The 16,303-nt window shown below is 36.8% G+C and overlaps 1 protein-coding gene across 1 annotated transcript in view; it reads right to left on the bottom strand.

Annotated features, from left to right (window-relative positions):
- LOC145271045 (V-type proton ATPase subunit B) overlaps positions 1–16,303 on the bottom strand; it is a 116,659-nt gene that overhangs the window by 14,725 nt on the left and 85,631 nt on the right. Inside the window, exons 7-9 of the mRNA XM_080126592.1 lie at positions 13,174–13,278; positions 6,238–6,335; positions 2,868–2,991 (exon numbers count right to left, since the gene is read on the bottom strand). Of these exons, the coding sequence (XP_079982718.1) occupies positions 2,868–2,991; positions 6,238–6,335; positions 13,174–13,278 (327 nt within the window). The remainder of the gene's footprint in view (positions 1–2,867; positions 2,992–6,237; positions 6,336–13,173; positions 13,279–16,303) is intronic.

Below are 16,303 nucleotides of genomic sequence, written 5' to 3'. Positions count from 1 at the left end.
GTGATGAAAATATAAAATAAAATGTTCGATGTGAAGATACAAATATTTATTTCAAAACTATATATATATATATATATATATATATATATATATATATATATATGCTATCCTTTACTTTATAAATATAAAAATTTGCCATCCCACGAACACGAACATCTATTAAATTGTAGGAGAGAAATAGAAAACAACTGTGTGCAGAGGATAAACTTTACTCTAGGAAGTTGACAATAAAAAATTACTCTAGGTTAGCGATACAAAATAATTTCCAAATTGACAATAACAATAGAAAATAAATAAATAAAATAAAAATAAATTCAAATAAACACATATATATATACATAAATAAATAATATATATATATATATATATATATGTATATATGTATATATGAACAAATGATTAATAAAACATGTTAAAAACATCTTGAAAAAGAGTTAAAAACATATTTAATTGTAAAAAGGAAGCACAAGATAAGTAGTATTTTTTTTTGCGGTCTGTAAATTAAAGACATTCTCATGGGCATTCATATAACCGTATGTTTGCTTCTAGTGTGTGTGTGTGTGTGTGTGTGTGTGTGTGTGTGTGTGTGTGTGTGTGTGTGTTTGTGTGTGTGTATGTTTGTGTGTGTGTATGTTTGTGTGTGTGTATGTTTGTGTGTGTGTATTTTTGTGTGTGTGTATTTTTGTGTGTGTGTATGTTTGCGTGTGTGTGTATGTTTGCGTGTGTGTATGTTTGTGTATGTGTGTGTGTATGTTTGCGTGTGTGTATGTTTGCGTGTGTGTATGTTTGTGTGTGTGTATGTGTGTGTGTGTATATGTGTGTGTGTATGTTTGTGTGTGTGTGTGTGTGTATGTTTGTGTGTGTGTGTATGTTTGTGTGTGTGTATGTTTCTGTGTGTGTGTATATGTTTCTGTGTGTGTGTATATGTGTGTGTTTGTGTGTGTGTGTGTATGTTTGTGTGTGTGTGTATAAGTGTGTGTGTGTATATGTGTGTGTGTGTGTATATGTGTGTGTGTGTGTATGTGTGTGTATATGTGTGTGTGTGTGTATGTGTGTGTGTGTGTATTGAACGACACCGGTCAGTACTCAATGGCCATGAGTTAATAACAAAAGGAAAATTTTTTTTATTTTATTTGAACTTTTATAAAAGACTAGCGTGGGTACCCGGCGTTGCCCGGGTGTTTGTAGGTGTGTGTATGGGGGGGGGGTAATTAATAATCCTGCTTAAATATTATAAAAAAAGACGATGTAAAAAAAAAAAAAAATCCAAAACCAAAACGGAAAAAAAATGGCATAAATAAACCTGTCTATGGGGGGGGGGGGGGGTTAATCTAAAGAATAAGCGAAGTAATAAAAAGGAAAACGTTTGGTCAGGGGGAGGGATTGAACCCGGAAGCTTTGACGCTGAGGTGGAAACCAATTCCAATACTTAACGGTCTCGACGTGTTAAGTTAAAGCTTTTAAAGCTAAAAGAGGTTTGATTGACAGAACGACGCTACATGAAGTCATAGCGGGATCATTATTTTTAGTTTTCACTTCACCCCAGATGATGGTGGGAAGGGGGGAAAGCAGAGCAAAAGCCGAGAACCCAACGTTTTTCATTGTATTTATACTTAAATGCAGGACGAACCGGGGACAAAGTGAAATAGCGCGAATCTCATAAAAGTCGACGTAAATAAATCTAGAGATGACCCGCGTTCCCAAATCCTACATATTATGATATAGGACCCATATAAACAGTTGTAAGCGATAGTAACGAACCCGGGAGCGTGTGCTCGAAAAGCCTTTTGAAGACATACACGAAATGGTCACACACATTTTGCCTTTTATATATATAGATATCGGGTACAATATAATAATAAAAATTTAAAAGAAATTAGTCCCTTCACTTTTATTGTTCTTCGATATTTCTATTGTAAAGCGATTTTAAAATGATGCTGGGGATGGGGCATCCTACCGAATGTCAAACATTCACCCACTATTAAAGTGAAGGAACTAATTTCTTTTACATTTTTATTTATATTGTACCCAAATATAGTTGTGATTTTAAAAGTTAAAAATAAAATGACTTCTATCTTTACATTGTCAACGCTCTGACATCAATTGAAATCCGAGGAAGATTTCTGTTGTAGTAATTATACGACTCATGAAGAATTAAAAAAAAAACTACCTGAGGAATATAGTGGATGAATGTTTAACATTCGGTAGGATGCCCCATCCCCAGCATCATTTAAACATCCCAGTTTGCTACATCGCCATCAGCCTTCTTTTTCTTTCTTTTCTTTTTTTACACAGTGATCACCACTTATCAAGGCCGGAAGCCACTCAGGGATAAGGGTTATTGCAAGTACAGTACGTTAGTGTGGTGATTTGATGAAGTGTTTAATTAAGGGGGCGGTTCATTAGGAATTTGTTAACATTGGACTTGAAGACATCTAAGTTGTAGTCCGGAGGGAAGCAGGCAGACGGAACAGAGTTCCACAGGCGTGCAGTTCTAAGAAAGAAGCTTTGTTCATGGAATCCTCGTTTTGATTTAGGCACAGATAAAGAGTGGGGGAAATTTTTCACAGTGGATTCAGCTAGACGGGTGTTTTTCGTGAAAGATTGGCGAGGGGGGACCAGAGATTGGAGTTCAGACGAGCATCTGCCATGGAAATAACGATAAAACAAGGATAGGCTCGCAACGTCTCTTCTGTGGGAGAGAGGTTGCAGGGTAGAGAAAAGGGCATCCCCCACTAAGCCACGAAGTCTATTTTGTACTCTGTCAAGGCAGGATAGGCCGTTTTTAGCAGCTCCTGCCCAGATATGGCAACAGTATTCCATCCTTGGAAATAAATACGGAGTTAAGAATTAGATCAAGAACGTACCTCTCGAAGAGCCTCAGCATAAGACGTCATGTCAGTTAAAATAACCAGCACGTGCTTTTCACATTGGTAGGCAAGATATTCGGCAGTGGTCAAAGCTATACGAGGTGTAATGATACGTTCGATGCTGCGTAGGGGGAAAAAAAAGAAATGAAAAAGTTAGGTCAAAAAATAAAAAAAATATATACACATCTATTATATGAACAGCAAACGTCTGTATGTGTGCATGTTTGTATGTATTGCTTTTCTTGAGTCTTAGCATACTGTGCTTCTCCCAGACAAATCAACCCCACAGGCTCTGATGAACAGCGAGTGTCCTGCACCGTATAACTGGACCTCCACTGCCTTGTGGGCCAAGGTTCTTTTAACGAAAGGCTAAGGGTGAGGTAACCGTGACAGAAACCTCCAGAGTCCCTGTAAGCTGCGGCATACATAACCCACCGGCATGTGGAATATGCTCTGATGACCAGCAACCTAACTCCCAGTCAGGGATCAAATAGCATGATATGTGGAGAGGGCTCCGTGAGCCGTGATGAAGCCAACCTCTCTAGGAGAAGGAAAACTGAGATAAAACCTGTGGCGATTGCTTCATCCAATGATGTTGACTTGCTCTTCTTTTTGGTTCAATGTGGCAGTTGTTCAGAGAGTGGGATTGTCTCGGTGCAAAGTCTTTCAACACTATAAAAAGCTTCAAGCACAGGCATTACAAATTATATATTGGGTCCACACACACATACATTATGTATATATTAAAATATATATATATATATATATATATATATATATATATATATATTTTGTGTACAGAAAGTTGTTAGTTGAGACAGATCATTGGTACCGTCGGTTTCAAGCCCGATAATAAGGCTCGTTTAAGATATCCTTATCAAGCTCTCTTCAGCCAATATTCGAATAGACGAATCTAAAGAGCAGAGTGTATTTTAATGTGATAGTAAAATTACTAATTTAATTAAAATACAATAAAAGAACAGTGCTCGTTGTAATGCTGATATATAATAAGCTTGATAGGCAAATATCCTAGAGCTACTTTAATATTTAGTAATGTGATTGATAATTTAAAATTAAAATTAGAATTAAAAATTAAAAATCTGTTTAATAAGAAGGAACAACAACAAAGGCAATCATTTGTACGATCGTTCCGGAAACAATGTTTTTATTGTGATACACATTAAGCCATGGACAATAATTTTGCCATATAAGAAGGAACAACAATAAAGTTAATAATTTGTACAATCGTTTCGGAAAAGATGTTTTTATTGTGATAGACACTTTTTCGTACATTTATAAGCTACAATCAACATCCAAATGAATGCTTTGACGATAATTACGGTTTTTAAAAGGCAAACAATTAAAAGATACATCTGCCTTACTAAAAAATTGCTAGGTTTATTTATGGTGTCTTTTACATATATTAAAAAAAAACTCACCCAATACTTTTACTGATGAGGAGATTTTGTTTAAAAAAACAAACTATATGTCAAAATTATTGTGCGTGGCTTTATGTCTATCACAATAAAAACATCGTTTCCGAAACGATCGTACAAATTATTGACTTTGTTGTTGTTCCTTCTTGTGAAACAGATTTTTAATTTTTAATTCTAATTTGAATTTTAAATTATCAATTACATATAAAAAAAACTCACCGAATACTTTTGCTGATGAGGAGACTTTGTTTAAAAAAAAACTATATGTCAAAATTATTGTCCGTGGCTAATGTCTATCACAATAAAAACATTGTTTCCGAAACGATCGTACAAGAACGAGTTACTGCCATCATGTATGTATGTCACTGGAAAGATGGTGGAATCCTTCTACCGCTCTAGTAGATATTTCTCTGCTGATGCAATTCTCTATCTATATAAAAGCCAAGTACGTCCAATGATGGAATACTGTTGACACATCTGGGCAAGAGCTGCTAGAAAGACTGTATCCTGCCTTGACAGAGTTCAGAATAGACTTTGTAGCCTCGTGTGGGATGGATGCCCTTTTCTCTTCCCTGCAACCTCTTTCCCACAGATGAGATGTTGCGAGCCTATCTTTGTTTTATCGTTATTTCCATGGCAGGTGCTCGTCTGAACTCCAATCTGCAATAAGAAAGAGGTTGCAGAGAAGAGAAAAGGGCATCCCCCACTAGACTACGAAGTCTATTCTGAACTCTGTCAAGGCAGGATAAGTCTTTCTAGCCAGATTTTCTTTTTTTACATTTTCACCCCAAAGAAGGCACATTGCTACTTTGATGTAGGGGGCTACTATCAGGGACCTAAGTTGCAGGGGTACTATGTAGGGAGTTTAGCAGCAAGATGTCTGTTCACATTACACTTGAACTTCTGCATGTCAGTACAGTTGGGGAAGCAGGAAACCAGAAGAGAAATCCAAAGTCTTGCAGTTCTGGGGAAGAAGCTATTAGAGTAAAAGGCTTTCGTACATCTAGGAATCTCGACTGTGAAGGGGTGGGACTTTGCTGCTTGTCGAGTTTGTCTGGGGTATTTTCGTCGAGGGGTATAAGTGCTTGTAGTTCGTCAGAGCATTCACCATTAAAATACTTGTAAAACAGGCAGAGGGATGCAACATTTTGTCGGTGGGACAGGGGCTGAAGCTTAGATGACAATTCGAGACCTATTAGGTCGGCGACTCAATGGTACTTCATACATGGGCGAATGGTGGCCTTATAGAGGTACAGGATACTTTCAAGTAAGTAACTTTCTAGCACGATAGAGAGAGCCCATTTTCTTTGCAGCAGCCTTAGCAATAATCTCGATGTATCTATTCCAACTCATGTTGCCCGTGAACGTTAAGCCAAAGAGCTTGAAGGAAGTGCTCTCCGGTAAAGTATCTCTAGCCATAGCTATTGGTGGTTGGTAAGGTTTCATGTAATTATTAAAGGAAACGAGCTATGTCTTGGCAGCGTTAAACGTTACCATCCATTTATGTCCCCATTCCACAACAGATTGGAGGTCATCCTCTAGTGGTTTTGCCATTTCTTTAGTTATGTGTTCATATGTTTTCCTGTCATGCCTGTTATAGAGTGTGGTGTCATCAGCATATATACCCATCTCAGAGGCAGTTTTGTCGGGGAGGTCATTAATAAATATTAGGAAGATCTGGGAGCAATGGCAATTAAAGGGTGGCTCCACACTCCCCAAAGCCCGCAAGGTGGGGCCTCACCATCGGATATAGTTTTAGGTCATATCCAGGATCAAACTCATTCTGGACTCACAGTAATAAATTTCCTATATACTGCTCTGGCTACACATTGAGCACTCTAGTCCGGTTTTTTTCACCACTGGTAAATAAATAAATATATATATATATATATATACACACACACACAAATTATACATAGGTGATTACTTACGTTGGATCATTGGCCAAATTCAAGAAAAGGCACACATTTTCCATGGAACCATTTTCTTCAAAATCTTGCTTGAAGAATCTTGCAGTTTCCATGTTAACCTGAAACAAAAAAAAAAAACAAAAAAAAACGTCAATCCCCAGTCATCCCAATTTCAACATTTAATCAGAGAACAAAAATTCGGCCCATTCTGCAAATGTTGCGCTCTGGACCCTCTACATGTTAAGCTCATTAGCTACATAATCGTCTGCTGAGACTGTATCCCACAGTTGACGTCACCTCATCTCAATCAGTCCCAAGACACCACCTGCAGTCTACTGTCTTCAACTGTTGCAAACTCAATATTGTCAAATTACCCAACAGTTGCAAACTGTCGTAAAATACACTGCTACACTTCAAATTCCTGTAAATTCTAAATATATCTACGTCCGTTTTATTTTCTGACACACCTTGATTAACAATCCTATTTGGCTTCCTTTTGTGTATCTTCCTCTCCTGTTATATACTGGGTAGTATGGCGGTGACGTCTATTCTGTTTTGTTGTCGTTTGTCTTATGAAGAGTCTTAGTGTTTCATCTAGCCAGGGTATATTCTATTTTATTAGCACCAAGCCTGTATTTTAACTATCCGAGATTATCAATGAATAACGAGACGCTTTGTTATAAAACAACTTGGTTTATTTAATAAACATTCATATACACATAATACGGTGGTGGTGGAGATAGTGTAGGTGGAGAGGGTGTGGTTGCGACCGTGACAGGCAGTTGAGTGTCGTCTGTCCTCCCCTCTCCGCTGTCACTCTCCGACTCGTTCTTTTGTTTATCATTTGAATAATACGGCGGTGGAGGTGGTGGTGGAGAGGGTGTGGTTGCAACCGTGACAGGCAGTTGAGCTCTCTGACTCATTCTTTTATCATTTGACTTTTATGAATTTTCGACCTCCTAATCCGTTAACCAATTTTCGTCATTGACCCACATTCTGACCCTCTCGCTGTTTGCTTTTGGTCTTACTTGCGGCCGAATTATGTCATCTTATTCCCGGGTTTCATTTTTGTCGGTCAGGGTTAAAGTTCATCCGAACTTTGCTCCATTCAACGTTCTGACCCATAAACCGACTTGCGTCATAGAACGAGGTCATCCAATTCCAGGTTCCATTTTTGATGGCCCGGATTTCGAGTTCATTCGCACATCTCCTCTCTCTATAACATCGTGAAAGATTATGTTTAAAAAAAAATTCCAAATTAAAACTGCACTATTATTTAATCTCGGAAAAATGCGGCTCTAATCTGCAGTATCCATTATTTTTAACTTAACTTGATACGTAACCCAAACTGTATTACTCTTAACCAGTTTTTGGAAAAATGGTCGGATCCTTCTATCGATCCAGTAGATATCTCACTGCTGATGCAATTCTCTAACTATATAAGAGCCAGGTACGTCCAAGGATGGAATACTGTTGCTACATCTGGGCAACAGTATTCCATCCTTGGACGTATCTAGAATATGCTAGAAAGGACTTGTCCTGCTGATAAACCTATTTTATTTACTAACACCGAGTAGCAACAGCAGCTAGAAAGGACTTATCCTGCCTTGATAGAGTTCAAAATAGACTCCGTAGCCTCGTAGGAGATGTCCTTTTCTCTTCGCTGCAACCTCTATCTCACAGAAGAGATGTTGCGAGTTTGTGTCTGCTTTATCGTTATTTTCATGGAAAGTGTTCGACTGAGCTTCAATCTATGCCCCCCCCCTTGCCAAACTTTCACAAGAAACACTCGTCTAGCTGTAACCACTATCAATAATTGCTGCTCAACTCCCTACGTGCTAGAAAAGACTTGTTCTGTTGATAAACCTATTTTATTTACTAACATTAGGAGAGGACATCCATATTATGACATTTTATTTTATTTTAAAATGTCTAATTCCATCCCGAGCAGTGCCGAGTAGCAACAGCTTCTAAAAGGAATAAAATAAAAACAAAATTAAAAGAAAAGGTTTCAATAATAATAAAAATAATAATAATAATAAAACGAAATAGAAAAAATTGAAAAAAAAAAGAAGAAATTGAAATCGATTTAATCTGCTATGCGTTAGGCAAGTCACGTCGAGGATGAGTAGAGCTTTGTACAAAAACATGTCACTTGAACTTCTGCACGTCAGTACAGTTGGGGAAGCAGGAACTTGGAATGGAATTCCAGAGTCTAGCAGTTCTGGGGAAGAAACTACTGGAATAGAAAGATCTTTTACATCTAGGGATCTCTACTGTGTGGGGGGTGAGATTTAGCTGCCTGTCGGGTTTGTCGAGGGTGTCTGCATCGTGGAGGCACAAGTGATTGCAGTTCGTCAGAGCATTCACCATTAAAATACTTGTAGAACAGGCAGAGGGATGCAACGTTTCGTCGATGGGACAGAGGCTGAAGCTTAGATGCCAGTTCAGGGCCTATCAGATTGGCGACTCTCTTTTGAACCTTGTCTCGGAGCGAGAGACTAGCAGCAGATGCACCAGCCCAAATGTGATAGCAATACTCCATACATGGGCGAATGGTGGCCTTATAGAGGTACAGGATACTTTCGGGTGTTAGTAGTTTTCTAGCACGGTAGAGAGAGCCCACCTTCCTACAGGATACTTTACGGATATTATTCTTCTTATATATGAACTGTAAAAATATCCCGTGCGATAAGTCTGATACAACATGATTCAGTTTACACGTCAATATCATGTCCTCCTGGCTAAACAACATACATACAATTTATACGTTTATTATCTGTCTGTTAAAAGAACAAGATCTTATATCCACTAGATAACACATGACAAAGCTGTCTGAAAGAAATCGTAGAGCCTTTGTAAGAATTGTGAAAAAAAAGAAAGAAAAAGAGTACAAAATTACAGCAGAGTTTAACAATCATTTTTTATCATGATAGATAGATAGATAGATAACATTCCCGGAGAAAAAAGTAACCATTAATTAAAATACTTGTAGAACAGGCAGAGGGATGCAACGTTTCGTCGATGGGACAGAGGCTGAAGCTTAGATGACAGTTTAGGACCTATCAGATATATCTACGTCCGTTTATTTTTACGACACCTTGATTAACAATCCTATTTGGCTTCCTTTTGTGTATCTTCCTCTCCATTATTTGGCTTTAATCTGCTAGTGTAAGTGAGCCACATCTCTAGCAGCAGCCGTGGCAATGCTTTCGATGTATATGTTCAAAAACATATTCCCCTTGAACGTAGAGTCGAGGAGTTGAACGAAGTAAGTTCATGTATTTGCTTCGCTTTTCGGACTCCCTAATATTTATCCTGTGGTCTGCTGGAACAACAAAATGTATCACCAGGCAGTACTCTATCATCTCTTTGCTTGCGTTTATTTGTACGTTTTATGAGTTCCGTGTTCATGTCCATCTATTCAAAATGCAGTTGTAATGTCTTCCTCATCTTATGATGTCTATTGTATTTAATGGAGCTAGTTTTCTGCATTCACTCATAATGCGTATTATAGTTTCGTCCCGTTGTTCAAATAGTCGGGATTTTGTTGTTTTCTCGCGTTTTGTCGATTTTTACTTTGATGTAGTTGTTCTATTTGTGCGGATGTTATTAGGGGTTCAGTCCCTCTGTTTAGTGTCCTTTTCGTAATATGTTTTCCTGGTTCTAATCTTTTGCCATCCTCATAAATCGTCTTTAGGCAAGTCACGTCGAAGGAGGAGTAGAGCTTTGTACAAAAACATGTCGCTTGAACTTCTGCACGTCAGTACAGTTCGGGAAGCAGGAACTTGGAATGGAATTCCAAAGTCTAGCAGTTCTGGGGAAGAAACTACTGGAGTAGAAAGATCTTTTACATCTAGGGATCTCTACAGTGTGGGGGTGGGATTTAGCTGCCTGTCGGGTTTGTCGAGGGTGTCTGCGTCGTGGAGGCACAAGTGATTGCAGTTCGTCAGAGCATTCACCATTAAAATACTTGTAGAACAGGCAGAGGGATGCAACGTTTCGTCGATTGGGACAAAGACTGAAGCTTAGATGCCAGTTCAGGGCCTATCAGATTGGCGACTCTCTTTTGAACCTTGTCAAGGAGCGAGAGACTAGTAGCCGATGCACCAGCCCAAATATGACAGCAATACTCCATACATGGGCGAATGGTGGCCTTATAGAGGTACAGAATACTTTCGGGTGTTAGTAGTTTTCTAGCACGGTAGAGAGAGCCCACCTTCCTACAGGATACTTTACGGATATTATTCTTCTTACATATGAACTGCAAAATATCCTGTGTGATAAGTCTGATACAACATGATTCAGTTTACACGTCAATATCATGTCCTCCTGGCTAAACAACATACATACAATTTATACGTTTATTATCTGTCTGTTAAAAGAACAATATCTTACATCCACTAGATAACACATGACAAAGCTGTCTGAACGAAATCGTAGAGCCTTTGTAACCATTAATTAAAATACTTGTAGAACAGGCAGAGGGATGCAACGTTTCGTCGATGGGACAGAGGCTGAAGCTTATTATGCCAGTTCAGGGCCTATCAGATATATCTATGTCCGTTTATTTTTCCGACATCTTGATTAACAATCCTATTTGGCTTCCTTTTGTGTATCTTCCTCTGCATTGTTCTGCTGATAAACCTATTTTATTTACTAACACTTAGGAGAGGACATCGATATTATGACATTTTATTTTAAAATGTCTAATTCCATCCCGAGCAGCGCCGAGTAGCAACAGGTTGTAAAAAGAATAAAATAATAAATAAGAGAAAGAAAACAAAAGTAAAATAAAACGAAATAGAAAAAATTGAAGAAAAAAGAAGAAATTGAAATCGATTTAATCTGGTTGTACAAAATAATAAATGTCGATGATACTGTAATAATGTCTGTAATACTACCACATGGTTCCTGACAACGCCAACGTTGACTATCGAAACAAAAACAGTTGATATATATATATTACGATAGAAAAATGCGAGCAGGAAAAGTAATATGGTTAAGCTTAAACATGGAAAAGTAAACGTTAAACTGTTAACTTGTTAAAACTGGAAAAGAAAAGGACAAGATATTCTAGTAAAAAATATAATAAATTTATAACTTAAAATATTGCAGCATTAAGAACTGATTATATAATGTTAAATTATATAATCAGTTAAAGTAATATGGTTAAGCTTAAACATGGAAAAGTAAAGGACTAGTTGTTAAAACTGGAAAAGAAAGGACAAGATATTCTAGTAAAAAATATAAATGTATAACTTAAAATATTGCAGCATTAACAATTGATTATATAATGTTAACTTATATTACAATAGAAAAATGCGAGCAGGAAAAGTAATATGGTTAAGCTTAAACATGAAAAGTAAAGGACTAGTTGTTAAAACTGGAAAAGAAAAGGACAAGGTATTCTAGTAAAAAATAGCAAAGTGTAATATAAACAGAAATCTTGCTGCTCAACTCCCTACATAGTATCCCTGCAATTTATGACCCTATATCAATATATATATACCCTGATAGTAGCCCCCATCTCAAAGTGGCAATGTGCCTTGTTTGGGGGGGGAGAAAGAAAGAAAAGAAATTAACATTCAACATTGTTGCTCCAATAATGGAAGAGATATCGAAAAGAAAGGAAAAAAAGAAAGGAAAAAAAGAAAGGAAAAAAAGAAAGGAAAAAAAGAAAGGAAAAAAAGAAAGGAAAAAAAGAAAGGAAAAAAAGAAAGGAAAAAAAAGAAAGGAAAAAAAGAAAGGAAAAAAAGAAAGGAAAAAAGGAAAAAAAGAAAGGAAAAAAGGAAAAAAAGAAAGGAGAAAAAAAGAAAGGAAAAAAAGAAAGGAAAAAAAGAAAGGAAAAAAGAAAGGAAAAAAAGAAAGGAAAAAAAGGAAAAAAGAAAGGAAAAAAGGAAAAAAAGGAAAAAAAGGAAAAAAAGAAAGGAAAAGGAAAAAAAGAAAGGAAAAGGAAAAAAAAGAAAGGAAAAAAAGGAAAGGAAAGGAAAAAAGGAAAGGAAAAAGAAAAAAGAAAAAGGAAAAGAAAAAGGAAAAAGAAAGAAAAATGGAAAAAAAGGAAAAAAGAAAAAGGAAAAAGAAAAAGGAATAAAAAAAAAGGAAAAAAGAAAAGAAAAAGGAAAGAAAAAGGAAAGAAAAAAAAGAAAAAGGAAAAAAGGAAAAAGAAAAAGGAAAAAAAGGAAAAAAGAAAGGAAAAAAAGAAAGGAAAAAAAGAAAGGAAAAAAAGAAAGGAAAAAAAGAAAGGAAAAAAGAAAGAAAAAAAGAAAGGAAAAAAAGAAAGGAAAAAAAGAAAGGAAAAAAAGAAAGGAAAAAAAGGAAAAAAAGGAAAAAAGAAAAAAGGAAAAAAAGGAAAAAAGGAAAAAAGGAAAGGAAAAAGGAAAGGAAAAAAAAGGAAAAAAGGAAAGGAAAAAAGGAAAGGAAAAAAGGAAAGGAAAAGGAAAAAAAAAGGAAGGAAAAAAGGAAAGGAAAAAAGGAAAGGAAAAGGAAAGAAAAAGGAAAAAAGAAAAAGGAAAAAGAAAAGAAAGAAAAAGGAAAAGAAAAAGGAAAAGAAAAAGAAAAAGGAAAAGAAAAAGGAAAAAGAAAGAAAATGGAAAAAAAGGAAAAAAGAAAAAGAAAAGAAAAAGGAATAAAAAAAAAAGGAAAAAAGAAAAAAGAAAAAGGAAAGAAAAAAGAAAAAGGAAAAAAAGGAAAAAAGAAAAAAGGAAAAAAAGGAAAAAAGGAAAAAAGAAAAAAAGGAAAAAAAAGAAAAAAAGGAAAAAAGAAAAAAGAAAAAAGAAAAAAAGAAAAAAAGGAAAAAAGAAAAAGAAAGGAAAAAAGAAAAAGAAAAAGAAAAAAGAAAAAAGAAAAAAGAAAAAGAAAAAAAAAGAAAAAAAGAAAAAAGGAAAAAAAGGAAAAAAGAAAAAAAGGGGAAAAAAAAGGAAAAAAAAGAAAAAGGAAAAAAAAAAATTTACTTACACCCATTGCGGCGAAGACGATGGCAAAATTATCTTCATGGTCATCCATGACACTTTTGCCGGGAAGTTTTACCAAACCACCTTGCCGACAAATTTGGGCAGCAATCTGAAATGAAAAAAAAAAAAAAATGAAGCAACGCACATTTTATATAACGAGAGAAAATGGAGTTGAGCAAAAAAAAAAAATAGGAGTAAGCTACGTGTCCTGCCTTGATACAGCATTCATAGACATTTATTCGGATGACACTACTATCTATGGTAACACATCTAAGACAATAAACGACCAAGTTTTCTCTAATTCTCTCTCCTCTGATCTTGAGCATGTGGTACAGTGGGGGAAGAGATGGCTGGTTACTTTTAATGCATCTAAAACCAAAGCTTCTATCTTTACATCATCAACGCTCTGATCCCCATCTGCCATCATTGAAATGAATGGCTCTCGTCTTGGGGAGGCTCCATGTTTTAACAAGTTTCTGGGCTTGACCTTTACTCCTGATCTTAAATGGAACACATACATCAAATCTGTTGCCAAGGCCGCTGGAAAATTTTTTTTCACCCCTTCTATTGATCCAGTAGATATCTCACTGCTGATGCAATTCTGTATCTATATAAGAGCCAGGTACGTCCAAGGATGGAATACTCTTGCCACATATGGGCAGGAGCTGCTAGAAAAGACTTGTCCTGCCTTGATAGGGTTCAAAATAAACTTTGTAGCCTCGTAGGAGATGTCCTTTTCTCTTCCCTGCAACCTCTATCTCACAGAAGAGATGTTGCAAGTTTGTGTCTGCTTTATCGTTATTTTCATGGAAAGTGTTCGACTGAGCTTCAGTCTATGGTCCCCCCTTGCCAAATTTTCACAGGAAACAATCATCTAGCTGAAAACACTATCAATAATTTCCCCCCACTCTTTATCTGTGCCTAAACCTAAACGTAGATTCTATGAACAAAGCTTCTTTCTTAGAACTGCACGCCTGTGGAATTGTCTTCCGTTTTCCTGCTTTCCAGCTGTCTACAATCTGATTGTCTTCAAGTCTAACGTAAACAAGTTCTTGATGAGACGTTCCACTTAAGTTAACAAATTTACCGAACTTCCATTACTATCGATTACTATATTGTCCTTTTGACTACTGTTCACTCTTCAAACCTTATCCTTGAGTGGCTTCTCGGCCTTGATAAGTGGTGACGCCTATGTAAAAAAAATTAATAAATAAATAAATAACATGCCAGAGAAAAAAAGGGGTGAAAGAAAACATACTCGATGCGCCTATCGCGATTGTGACGTCACAGGCGGTCAAAATAATGCCGTTTATGCGACGTCGTTTATGCGAAGTTTGAATGACTTGCAAAAGATTTCAGCAAAAAAACTGCCCAGATATGGCAGCAGTATTCCATCCTTGGACGTACTTGGCTTTTATATCGATAGAGAATTGCATCAGTAGTGAGATGTCTTCTGGAGCGGTAGAAGGATCCCAATATCTTTCCAGCGACCTTGGCAACAGACTTGATGTACGTGTTCCATTTCAGATCAGGAGTAAAGGACAAACCCAGAAGCTTGTCAAAACACGGGGCCTCTCCCAGACGAGAGCCATCCATCCCAATTGATGCCAGATGGGGATCAGAGCGTTGATGATGTAAGGATAGGAGTTTGGTTTTGGATGCATTAAAGATCAGGAGTAAAGGTCAAGCTTACTAGCAGAGGGTACCTGGAGTTGCCCGGGTGTTTGGAGGTGTGTGCGGTTTTGGGTAAATCAAAACAAAAGAATAATAAAAAATCGTTGCCCGAGTGTTTGTGTTTGGGGGGGGGGGGTAAAATAAAATTTTTAAAAAGTTTTGGTAGGTAACTATGAAGAATCGAACCCGAAGCCTGGAGGCGAAGTTGGAAATTAAAGTGTGAAAAATAAAACGTGCGATGATAACCACTAGGCCACCACGAAATAGTAACGGAAACATGTTTGAATTTATTTAAGTATTAACAATTGGCAGGTGTCCGTACTTAATGAGGTCGACTTTCACTGCGGGGTAGTATCTTATTTACTGCGGGCAGCTCTTTATTTTTGTTTCATTTCCCCAAGATGATAAAAAGGGGATTGTCCAAATTGAATAGCAATTGTCTGATATAAGGAGATCAAAACAGAAACAATATCTTAAGCTTTTATTATACGAAAAATCCACACGCGGCGATCGAAAAATGTGGAATATTTAACTTTTCAAACTCAGGCAAATTAAATAGACCGGCGACCCCGTTGTTAACTCGTAGATATTATCATTTAGACGCGATATAAAAGTTTTAAGGAGTGAGCCGACCGATCGGTTCTCGGAAAAAAAAAAGCCTTTCTCGGACATACACAAAAAGCAAGCATACATACACACACACATTTTTGCTTTTATATATATAGATTATGGATTAAGGAAATGTTGTACTCTTTTGTTCATATAATAATTTTTTGTTTTTACTGAATGAAATTTAAATATTTAAAAAAAAAACGCACAAACACACACATATATATGATGGATTCTCTCATCAATTTCGATATGAAGTTCCGGCAACCATTTAATGAACTACAGACAGACATAATTTTTTTATATATATATAATAATTTTTTTTAATTTTTTTTTTTTATTCAATTTTCACCCCAAACAAGGCACAGTGCCACTTTGAAGCAGGGAGCTACTATTAAGGACTTAATTAGCGGGGTCATTATGAAGGGAGATGAGTAGAAAGATGTTTGTTCACATTACACTTGAACTTCTGCATATCATTGCAGTTGGGAAAGCAGAATCCCGGAAGGGAGTTCCAAAGACCCACAGTTCTGGGGAAGAAACTATTGGAGTAAAAGGCTTTCTTGCACCTAGGGATCTCTACTGTAAAGGGATGAGACTTAGTAGCTTGTCGGGTTTGTCGGGGGTAGTTACATCGGGGAGGTACAAGTGTTTGCAGTTCGTCAGAGCATTCACCATTAAAGTATTTGTAGAACAGGCAGAGGGATGCAACATTCCGTCGATGGGACAGAGGCTGAAGCCTAGATGACAGTTCAGGACCTATCAGGTTGGCGACTCTTTTGAACCCTGTCCAGGAGCGAGAGACAAGCAGCAGATGCACCAGCAACACAATACTCCATACATGGGCGAAT

This window comes from Euprymna scolopes, chromosome 46 (assembly GCF_053919585.1).
Source record: "Euprymna scolopes isolate OS-2025 chromosome 46, ASM5391958v1, whole genome shotgun sequence".
Lineage (NCBI taxonomy): Eukaryota > Metazoa > Mollusca > Cephalopoda > Sepiida > Sepiolidae > Euprymna > Euprymna scolopes.
This window is presented reverse-complemented; position numbering and strand designations above follow the sequence as displayed.